Source organism: Palaemon carinicauda, chromosome 39, assembly GCF_036898095.1.
Source record: "Palaemon carinicauda isolate YSFRI2023 chromosome 39, ASM3689809v2, whole genome shotgun sequence".
NCBI classification, from domain to species: Eukaryota; Metazoa; Arthropoda; class Malacostraca; order Decapoda; family Palaemonidae; genus Palaemon; species Palaemon carinicauda.
The window spans coordinates 63,306,648-63,318,821 of record NC_090763.1 but is presented as its reverse complement, the minus strand read 5'-3'; the positions used below and the strand labels follow the sequence as shown (position 1 = coordinate 63,318,821).

At 41.5% G+C, this 12,174-nt stretch overlaps 1 protein-coding gene across 1 annotated transcript in view; it reads right to left on the bottom strand.

Annotated features, from left to right (window-relative positions):
• LOC137631422 (uncharacterized) overlaps positions 1-12,174 on the bottom strand; it is an 80,281-nt gene that overhangs the window by 15,952 nt on the left and 52,155 nt on the right. The window contains exons 4-5 of the mRNA XM_068363187.1: positions 11,503-11,619; positions 6,509-6,622 (exon numbers count right to left, since the gene is read on the bottom strand). Of these exons, the coding sequence (XP_068219288.1) occupies positions 6,509-6,622; positions 11,503-11,619 (231 nt within the window). The remainder of the gene's footprint in view (positions 1-6,508; positions 6,623-11,502; positions 11,620-12,174) is intronic.

Genomic DNA, 12,174 nt, shown 5'->3' with positions numbered 1-12,174 from the left:
TCTCCAATACGTTGCGTCCATTATACTTCGCAGAGATCTATTTTGTTTAAAGGCCACGGAAGTTGCGACAGCTCTAACTTCGTGTGTCCTTACCTTCAGCAAAGCTTGGTCTTCCTCACTCAGATGGGAATGAGCTTCTCGTATTAACAGTCTGATAAAATAGGATAAAGCATTCTTTGACATAGGCAAAGATGGTTTCTTAACTGAACACCATAAAGCTTCAGACAGGCCTCGTAAAGGTTTAGTTCGTTTTAAATAGAACTTAAGAGCTCTCACAGGGCATAAGACTCTTTCTAGTTCATTTCCAACCATATTCGATAAGCTTGGAATATCGAACGATTTCGGCCAAGGTCGAGAAGGCAGCTCGTTTTTGGCTAGAAAACCAAGTTGTAGAGAACATGTAGCCGTTTCAGATGAAAATCCGATGTTCTTGCTGAAGGCATGATCTCACTGACTCTTTTAGCTGTGGCTAAGCATTCCAGGAAAAGAGTCTTTAAGGCGAGGTCTTTTAGGGAGGCTGATTGTAGCGACTCGAACCTGTCTGACATGAGGAATCTTAGTACCACGTCTAAATTCCAACCAGGTGTAACCAAACGACGCTCCTTTGTGGTCTCAAAAGACTTAAGGAGGTCCTGTAGATCTTTATTGTTGGAAAGATCTAAGCCTCTGTGACGGAAGACTGATGCCAACATGCTTCTGTAACACTTGATAGTGGGAGCTGAAAGAGATCGTTCTTTCCTCAGGTATAAGAGGAAGTCAGCTATTTGAGTTACAGAGGTACTGGTCGAGGATACAGATACTGACTTGCACCAGTTTCGGAAGACTTCCCACTTCGATTGGTAGACTCTAAGGGTGGATGTTCTCCTTGCTCTAGCAATCGCTCTGGCTGCCTCCTTCGAAAAGCCTCTAGCTCTCGAGAGTCTTTCGATAGTCTGAAGGCAGTCAGACGAAGAGCGTGGAGGCCTTGGTGTACCTTCTTTACGTGTGGCTGACGTAGAAGGTCCACCCTTAGAGGAAGAGTTCTGGGAACGTCTACTAGCCATCGAAGTACCTCAGTGAACCATTCTCTCGCGGGCCAGAGGGGAGCAACTAGCGTCAACCTTGTCCCTTCGTGAGAGGCGAACTTCTGCAGTACCTTGTTGACAATCTTGAACGGAGGGAATGCATATAGGTCTAGATGTGACCAATCTAGGAGAAAGGCATCTATATGAACTGCTGCTGGGTCCGGGATTGGTGAGCAATATATTGGGAGCCTCTTGGTCATCGAGGTTGCGAAGAGATCTATGGTTGGCTGGCCCCAGGTGGCCCAAAGTCTCTTGCATACATCCTTGTGGAGGGTCCATTCTGTTGGAATGATTTGTCCCTTCCGACGGAGACAATCTGCCATGACATTCAAGTTGCCTTGGATGAACCTCGTTACTAGCGAAATGTTTAGACCTTTTGACCAGGTGAGGAGGTCCCTTGCGATCTCGTACAACGTCAGTGAGTGGGTCCCTCCTTGCTTGGAGATGTACGCCAAAGCCGTGGTGTTGTCCGAGTTCACCTCCACCACTTTGCCTTGAAGGAGAGACTTGAAGCTTTTCAAGGCCAGATGTACTGCCAGTAGCTCCTTGCAGTTGATATGCATTGTCCTTTGACTCGAGTTCCATATTCCCGAGCATTCCCGACCGTTTAATGTCGCGCCCCAGCCTACGTCCGATGCGTCCGAGAAGAGAACGTGGTTGGGAGTCTGAACAGCCAGGGGCAGACCCTCTCTGAGGCTGATACTGTCCTTCCACCATGTCAGGCAAGACTTCATCTTCTCGGAAATGGGGATCGAGACCGCTTCTAGCGTCTTAGTCCTTTTTCCAGTGAAATGCTAGGTGATATTGAAGAGGACGGAGGTGTAGTCTTCCTAATGACACGAACTGTTCCAGGGATGATAGCGTCCCTATCAGACTCATCCACTTCCTGACTGAACATAGTTCCTTCTTCAGCATGCTCTGGATGCATAACTGGGCTTGGCTTGTTCTGGGGGCCGACGGAAAAGCCCGAAAAGCTAGACTGTGAATCTCCATCCCTAGATATACAATAGTTTGGGATGGGACCACTTGTGACTTTTCCATATTGACAAGGAGACCCAATTCCTTGGTCAGATCTAGAGTCCACTTTAGATCCTTCAGACAGCGACGACTGGAAGAAGGTCTGAGAAGCCTGTCCTCCAAATAGAGGGAGGCTCGGATGTCCGCTAAATGAAGGAGTTTGGCTACATTCCTCATCAGCCTCGTAAACACAAGAGGAGCTGTGCTTAGGCCAAAGCACAGGGCTTGAAACTGGTAGACAACCTTTTCGAAAACGAATCTCAGAAAAGGTTGGGAGTCCGGGTGGATGGGGACGTGGAAGTAGGCGTCCCTTAGGTCTAACGAGACCATCCAGTCTTCCCTTCTGACCGCTGCTAGAACCGACTTTGTGGTCTCCATGGAGAACGTCTGCTTTGTGACAAAGACATTCAGCGCACTGACGTCTAGCACCGGCCTCCACCCTCCTGTCTTCTTTGACACCAAGAAGAGACGGTTGTAGAATCCCGGGGTTTGATGGTCCAGGACTTTGACTACCGCTCCCTTCTCTAGTAAGAGAGACACTTCCTGTTTCAATGCTCGTCTCTTGTCTTCCTCTCTGTACCTGGGAGAGAGATCGATGGGAGACGTTGCTAGAGGGGGTTTTCGTACAAACGGGATCTTGTACCCCTCTCTGAGCAACTTCACAGATTGTGCATCTGCGCCTCTCTTTTCCCAGGTCTGCCAGAAGTTCTTGAGTCTGGCTCCCACTGCAGTCTGAAGAAGCTGGCAGTCAGACTCTGCCCTTAAAGGACTTGGTTCCTTTCTTCTTTCCACGTCTCCCTTCGGCACGAGCACCTCCTCTGCTGGAGGCTCTGCCACGAAAGGGCGGAATAAAACGGGACGCTGGAGTGTCCATCCTTGGTCTAGCTGACAAGGTAGGCAAAGGGGTGGCTTTGCGAGCCGAGGACACAACAAGATTGTGAGTATCCTTCTGTATCAAAGAAGCGGCAATCTCCTTAATCAGGTCCTCTGGAAAAAGGCACTTGGAAAGAGGAGCAAACAGAAGTTCGGATCTCTGGTATGGTGTAACTCCAGCTGAAAGGAATGAGCATAGGTTCTCACGCTTCTTAAGGACTCCGGACACAAAAGATGCAGCAAGCTCATTAGACCCATCACGTACGGCCTTGTCCATGCAGGACATAATGAGCAAGGAAGTCTCCTTCTCTGTCGGAGAGATCTTTCTGCTTAGAGCTCCTAGACACCAGTCTAAAAAGTTAAAAACCTCGAAGGCTCTAAATATACCTTTCAAAAGGTGGTCCAGGTCCGAAGATGACCAACATATCTTTGAGCGTCTCATGGCTAGGCGGCGGGGAGAGTCTACAAGACTTGAGAAGTCGCCCTGGGCAGAGGCAGGAACTCCCAAGCCGAGAACTTCTCCCGTGGCATACCAGACGCTCGATCTAGAAGAGAGTCTAGCAGGGGGAAACATAAAGGCTGTCTTCCCTAAACTCTTTTTGGACTGCAGCCATTCTCCTATCACTCGTAAAGCTCTCTTGGACGAGCGTGCGAGGACGAGTCTAGTAAAAGCAGGAGTGGTTGACGGCATGCCTAACACAAACTCTGATGGAGGAGAGCGCGGAGCCACAGACACAAACTGGTCCGGAAACATCTCTTTGAACAGGGCCAAAACTTTCCTAAAGTCCAAAGAGGGTTGCGTAGACTTAGGCTCGTCCAGTTCTGAATGCGGTTCATCTACGTGTGCAGCACCATCATCATCAGAAAGTCCCTCATCCGAGAACTGATGAGGGAACAGCAACGGAGTGGGTAACGGCTGGTTAGCTGAGTCTGGTTGCACGGGTGCATGCGTGACAGCCGGACGCAACGTCATGGAACTGCTGCCCAGTCTGTGAGCTGGCAGCAACCATAGCAGCGCGGGGACGCACAGCGTCTACTCCAGACTGTCTAGACTGATGTGGGTGAGCAGTGGCAACCACACTGAGTCGCGGAGGTTGAACCTCACGAACGTCAACGGATACCTCCGTGCGTCGCTGAACGTCAACATGCGGCTGGCAGATCACACTGGAACGCATGGGTGGCGGAACTCTCTCAACTGGAGTGCGCGAGAAGGTTGCCTCAGCGTCCCCAGGACGCACAACCGATCGTGTGGGTGGTTGTAGGCAAGGAGCTGCACTAGCTGGTGCGGCAGCAACCTTCTCCGCACGAAAGTCCTGCATAAGCGACGTTAGCTGAGACTGCATGTCTTGCAGTAAAGACCACTTAGGGTCTACAGGAGCAGGTGCGGTGACAGACGGTGTAACTGTCTGAAGCGGTACCGCTTTGTCTCTCTTAGGAGGTGAGCAGTCATCGGATGACTGCAGCGAGTCCGAACTGACCCAGTGGCTACAGCTGGGCCGTTGGACTTGTGCGGAAGGGACCGACTTGCGTTTTAACAGTCGTGAGACCTTGGTCCATTGTTTCTTGCGAGAAACACCTTCCGAAGACGAGGAATAAATGGGCTCTCTCGTCTTTGTTAGGCAGGGGCGATCTTGGGTAGATACGCCCGATACCACGGAGGGAACGTCTGTTCGCTGATTAAAGCCTCTCGAACCCATTTGTCGTACGACATTGCTTCTCCCCTGGACTTGGGAGCTTGCAAGAGGTCCCGGACTAGGAGGACGACAGGCACGAACAGACGAACCCTCAAGTGTAACACTATCCACAACACTATCACTCACTTTAACACTTCCCACTGCACTTTTACACTTCAGCTCCTTCACATCCGCCATGAGCTGATTACGGTCACTAGCCAGTGACTCAACTCTCTCACCCAGAGCTTGGATGGCACGCATCATATCAGCCATCGAAGGTTCCTGAGTGCCAGAAGGGGGATTAGGAGCAACCACTACAGGGGAAGGAATAGGTTGTGGGGCATGAGGAGAGGAAATGTCAATAGAACGAGAGGAACTTCTCCTAACTCTATCTCTCTCTAGCCTACGTGTATACTTTTGGAATTCGATAAAATCGAATTCCGAAAGCCCAACGCACTCCTCACATCGATCTTCCAATTGACAGGTTTTATCCCGACAATTGGAACAAACAGTGTGAGGGTCGATAGAGGCCTTCGGAAGACGCCTTGAACAGTCCCTAGAATTGCACTTCCTAAATTTTGGGACTTGTGAAGGGTCAGCCATTTTGAATTGGTCAAAGGGGATTTCAAAAACTATCAAAAAGTCATCAACAAAGAATTCGTAATCAAAAAGAGTTCAAGGATTTGTGAAGAGAAAGCCTGCACAGCGAAAGCTCAAAACTAGAATAATGTACTTCACCAATTAGTTGTGAAAACAAATCCAGTTTAGCAATAGCGAATAAGTACGTCTTGTCGGTAGCACGACAGAGAGAAAATTGAGTTCTTTGTTTACATAGAGTACTGGGTATCTGGACGACAGATGGCGCTGTTGGGCACACCCGCAACCTGTGTAGCGATCGCTGGCGAATTTTACCTTAGAGTTTTCTGCCGAGCAACAGAGTTGCAGCTATTATAATCACCGGCTAAGTTAAATATTGAAAAATACAAATTAACTCTTAAAATTTGAGATTTCTTCCTTCATGAATACAAACCTTCTGTCTTTTAATAGGAGAATTAATCTGAGGAGGGATAAGAGATAACTGCCCATAAATGTGATGAGAATGATCATAGGTTCCTCTTTCACCATTATCATAGATTGGGAAAGCAGCAGATGTCAGAAGTTCTAATGTCTGAAACTCATTGAAGAGCAGTACCAAGAGAGAGAATCATGAGGTGTCCCATTGCATGGTGTCCAACACGAGTGCAACACATTAGTATATTACCAACGGGAGGAGAAGACTGAAAAAACAAAAAGGTTGCGTCATACCCAAGTTAAGGTTATTGCCATTAACCACTTTATTATCTCAATACTGTGCTAGAACCTAAGCCTATTGAAAGAAAGAAAACAGGATATTTCTATTTTGGGGTATGTGTCAATAAAAATCCAAGCTTCAAGAAAGATGCAATAAGAACATCAGGGGAGTTTCCTATAAAGTAATCAGTAAATTTTTATATATTCATTAGGAAATCTTATATACAGGTACCAAAATTATTGAACCAAACTAAATGGACGAGTGAAATGAAATGACACAAACCAAAATTTTACCAGAGTACTCTTTTCTTAGGAATATTATAGATACAACTGTTGAAGGTACTAAGCAGTCAAAAGTCTGGGTACAGTACAACAAATCATATTGATATTAATATCAAGGTCCCTGATACTTGAAACCTCATCCTAATTGTTCTTATTCCACACCTTCACAAAGAAAGTCTCTACATTGAATACAAAGAAATACATTCAAGGTACAATGGCAGTTAGGAGAACCAATTTCCAAATAACGGCCATCAAAGAAATAGAGGGAGGTCTAGTGTGAATGAATGATAATGACAGGATTTACATTACCTCTTTAGCATTGTGGGTGGCCACAATCCAATTTAGATATTTGCATGTTTCCACTTCTCTTCCTCCATATGGGTGGCCATAACCCACTCTAGATGCTCGGATGTTTCCATGTAACTGTGGGGAATAATTAGTTTTATTGAAACTGTAAATGAAATTTCATGACCAACTCAATTATTTTTTTAATAAATTACCATCAATTACAGTACGGTCCCAAACAATACGATTCCCCATTCATGCAGTTCCTAGTTCTCATAAATAAATTTTCTGTATTCGTAACACCATTCAAAGTCTGTGAGCCATGCGCCACTTTTAATTCAAAACAGTGACTGATAATAAATGTGACCAAACCATATCTACTTCACATTTTCTTGACAATTTCCTAATTAATAGCCTATGAGGAAAAATTCTATATCGACAATTAAAAACTTTTATCTATTTGAGTCCAGCTGACAAAATATAAACAGTTGTGATTATGTTCTCAGCAAATTTTATCTTTCTATTTCTCTAAGTATTTGATAGCTTTAATGGTAGTGTTAATGATAGTAGTAATAAATAAACAATGAAATCTTAGTTTACAGTTGGCAATCCTGAGTTTAAGAATGAAATCAGCATGACAATATAGTTAGTTGTTGCGAGCAATTCCTTGCTTCAGTGGTACAAGAAACACAGCATTCCATTACACCAGCCAATCTCTCTCGCCGGTCTTTTACAATACTTACAGTACATGTAGCAATTGAAACTAAAATCATTGTTTTCTTAAAAAGCGTTAAGTACTCAAGTATTACTGACCTCTCCTGGCTTTACTTTTGGTTGGGATCAGATCGGCTGATGTCAAGCTGCTGCTCATCAGATCGGCTGATGTCAAGCTGCTGCTCATCAGATCGGCTGATGTCAAGCTGCTGCTCATCAGATCGGCTGATGTCAAGCTGCTGCTCATCAGATCGGCTGATGTCAAGCTGCTGCTCGAGAATATACGCACGTACGGCTAACAAAGAGTATTGTTTATATTTCTTAACTTATTCAAAACATCTATAGTTAATATTGCATAAGCACTAATGGGTTATAAACTATCATATTTTTCATAAACTGTAGTACATTTATATTTATCATTATTAGTTATCGCATTCATTTAACCTATTTTTAAGTACTAAGAAAAAAAGAAAGTAAAAACATTAGCAATAACAAAATCATACTGTATAAGCAAATACTTGGTAAAATATCTGTTACTGCAAAAACTAACATAAACATACGTGTAAATGCGTTCGTTTGCTCAAAAAGATCGGAGATGAACATAAACAAACAATGGTTTCCATTTTAGGAGGCACGTTTAGGAAAAGCAAGATATAAAATCGCTTTATTTACTTAATTTTGGATTTTAAATGATACAGCAAAAGCTTGTCTATACACCGAAGGTTTTGCAATCCACTAATTGTCTTGTACAACAGATATGACTTAAATTCAATGAAATTTTGTCCTAATTTTAGGTCATCATATACATGGAAATATATGGTATTCACACCCATCCAAGGTGTAATCTTTATCTTTATCAAGTTATTAAAACTTTTAAAACTTTTTAAATGTTTTATTTATTCATATGAAAAATTTAAAATAGTTTGAATACATAAGTTGCCGTTTGCCTTGGCCCTAATGGAATTATTCCTATTATGTGCTTTGAAATATGTGATTTACTATTTATGCGAGGTCGTGGATAGAGCAAATTCTCTCATAATTCAGGACCCTACTGTATCTTTAAAATTGCAGGGTTTCAAGTTTACATTACTATTCAGAATCAGATAGTTCAACTAAAATATTTGTTACAATAAATTCTTTAAAATTTTTTAACCTTCTTAGATATCAGAGAAACAATCATCGCATTGGGTAAATTTTATCACATAATTTATACGATTCAATGATTAACTACACAGCATAAAAAAATTACCATAACCCCTGCTAATCTAGTTTGATTTTACTTTAAGTACCTTGTGAATAAAGTGCTAAAGGTGTTCAGGTTACGATCCTAATTTCACCTGGAGAGAAGCTCTTTGGGAAAGTCAGCTGGGCAAGCTCAATAAACCCAAGTGGTCCCACGCCACAACAGTAACCTCCCAGTAAACAGCTTAATCTCATGGGCACAGGTAGGACTCAATCCGTTGTCCCTGAGAATGCTATTTTAGCATGTTTCCATTCTGCTTGTCATTGGTGGAAAAGTTTCCACAAATATTCTACCATCAAGTAAAACATGAAACTATTTTTTATGCATAAAATTTTATGACAACTGTACTGTACACTGTATAGTTTATTCCAGCACACACATTTACAACCTTAAATTTAACCAGTAAGAGAGTTTTTGGCCTTTACATGTTAGAAGGGCAACAATTCGCACACTATATCGACCAATTGATTTCACTCTCCCACCACTGAAAGACCTCCTCAGTAAAATTTCTTAGACATATGGGCAAAGCTTAATTCGGCTTTCTTCTCTTCTTAAACATCTGCAAAAGAGGAATACAAAACAATGAAAAATGACTTTGGGAAGAAGAAAATTCATCCTGTACTGCACAGGATTGGTCAACCTGAAAGAGGAGACTCCATTTATCCACACACAAACTTTAATTGCACCAGGCGTGAATTGCAATTCATGTGAAAGGTTAAGAAAGTGGATGCAATGATAAACGACTTAGTATAAAAGAATTCTCAGAATCCCTACTTAAATGTTTCTTCTGCTTCTTAATATTGCAAATATAGTACTTCTATGGTAGGAAAACTTTCCATAAAAATATTCATCATTCAAAATATAAAAATAGTATTTTTGCAAAAACTACAATACTGTACTACAGTATACAGTATTCAATCACAGTATGCCTTCATTTAGTCTCAAAGATACCAAAGAAACCAGAACAGTATTTTGCTTTTACATGGAAGAGATGAAAGCATTCACACATGCCGTAGTAAAATCCAATGTGGATGTGGTAACGTCCCTGACTGGTGAACGCCAGGTTGGGGTTCGAGTCCTGCTCGAACTCTAGTGTCTTTGGTTGCTGCAACCTCACCATCCTTGTGAGCTAAGGATGGGGGGGTTTGTGGGAGCCTATGAGTCTATCTGCTGAGTCATCAGCAGCCATTGCCTGGCCATATTTGGTCCTAGCTTGGGAGGAGAGGGGGCATAGGCACTGATCATGTGTATATATGGTCAGTCTCTAAGGCATTGTCCTGTTCAATAGGGCAATGTCATTGTCCTGTTCAATAGGGCAATGTCATTGTCCTGTTCAATAGGGCAATATCATTGTCCTGTTCAATAGGGCAATGTCATTGTCCCTCTTTTCTGCCATTCATGAGCAGCCTTTAAACCTTTAAACTTCACTGAGGCAGGATTGGGACGCAAGTCCCAAATTCCATGTTACTGTATTTTTCTCTCTTCACTCTGCATAAGATTTATAATTCAAAACAATGAGAAATGGAGGCAGGGCTTAAAGGAGATAGTTAAATATTTGGTTTCTTTTATCACAAACTCGCAATTAGGTCAAGAAGTTGAGAATCCCGAACTGTATTGAGACCAAGACATACAGATGAGCCAAAGAACTTGTGGACATAGAGTCATGAATTAAAGGTTCACATAACTGAATGGGTTACCTTAAAAGTGCCTTAAATAGTAGAAAACCCTTAAAACTAAAAGTTTGTATTGACCCCAAATTGTACAGTTGAAACTTAAAAACAAAGGCTTTGATCACTTGGTTGTTTCATATCTAAACCTTGGCTTTGATTGTTGTATGACTTTCTATTGGAACTTTGGGAGAGCTCATTCTAAAGCCAAAGAAATGTCTTTTTATAGATAAACCACTATTGTTTATCATAGTCTGGCATATTAACAGAGTAACTAACAGCATTACTCATGCTAAGGCTTGCAAGTTTGCTACATACAATTTTCCTCATTAGAACACCTAGGAAAACTATTTAGTTGTCAACAAAGATTTAGATTCCTTGGTTGTTCACCATTAGAACCTATGGTGAACAGATCCTTGACAAGTTAAAGAACAGATTTTGAAGCAAAGAGAAAAATCTATTTTTGGGCGAGAGCCATGTTGTCCCGATGGAAGGTTCCTTTAGGCAGCTTTCTAAGGGATATTTAGCTACAGTGATCCTCATGAAGCCTGGGCATTTACCAAATAACCATGATAAAATTTTATGAACCAGCAAAATCCCAATCATATAATCTCTTACCCCACCTATGTGAACAAACCATCAAAACAGCAACCCCCTTACCCAGCTGTGATTTTAAAAATTTGCACCATATGGCCCAGCACTGGGGCTGGAGAGGCCATTCAGGACTGTGTTGTTGCAGCACAAAAAAGTTAGAGTTGGAAAGCAAGAGGGGGGATATAAATCTGGGATGGAGGTAAACAAAAGGGATAAATAATGGGTGCCATAAGGAATGAAAGGTACACAGCAAAGACCCTCTGGTAATACCTAGTGTAAAGTAATTAGTGCAATGACACCACTAACCACTCAAAGCAGCAGTCTTGTTATGATTCAAAAGCCTAGTTTTAACTACACTAGATATTCTAAAACAGTTTTATCAATCTGGAAACCGAGGTTGGCATTAGTTACAAGTTTAATTGTTAAGCATATAAATCAGCTTACTGTAACTGATGTATTATAAGCATTTATATGTGGGAAGTTTAAAAAAAAATGTGCCTGGTACAAGTCTCCTGATAGCATTACCAATGTACCTGGGTGCAAAATCATTGGCAATTTATCATATTGTTGTAAATAATAGTAATATTTCAAGCTCAAACAACTGAAATGGAATAAAAACAATTGATATTATTAATTAAAATCTATTTCCCCTCAGCATTGTAGTCTGACTAAGTATCACTTTTGCTGGACACAATATAGCCTTTTTTAAAGCCATGATAATTTTCTTATTAAAACTATGGCGTACAATGTATCACATTATATAACATAAAATAAAAAAATTCTCAATTCATAAACTTTACCTCTTGCAGATTCACAATCCATGCTTTCATCATTATTGCAAAATAATCTGGTTCTGTCACTGCATTTCTTATAGCTGAGCTATAATGATTTAAAAAATTTTCCTTGCTAAACATTTCCTGTAAAGAGAAATGAAGAAGCGAGTACAGTACAGTATATTGAATTAGCATTTTATGAGATTTCAATGGATTTTAAGAGTGACACAAACAATTCAGTGCAATTTAAAATTTACAATATTTACATAAACTGTTGGGATGACTAGATGGCTACACACTGACTAAACTCTGCTTTACAGAATTTTATCATTACCAAAATAAAATAATTTACTATAAACTTCACACCACACTTTTTTAAAATCCCCATACAATTATATATATGCCCATGCATACATGCAAAAAAAATTAAGTATAACTTACGGAAATAAAATTTAGGTCTACATGCCTGCTGATGCAAAGGGAGAAGGGTAACCCTATGTACGGTTTTGTAACACACAACTAAATGGCATTGAAGACTTACATTATTTATTTTCTAAATATTGATAACTTCAATAACCTGATTTATCCTAGGTTACTTGCTATATGATATAAACTGATGTAATATTCCAGTTTTTAAAAGTTATACATAGTGGCTTGCTCTATCGGCCTACTGACAAGAGTTTTGGCCTGTTTATAGCC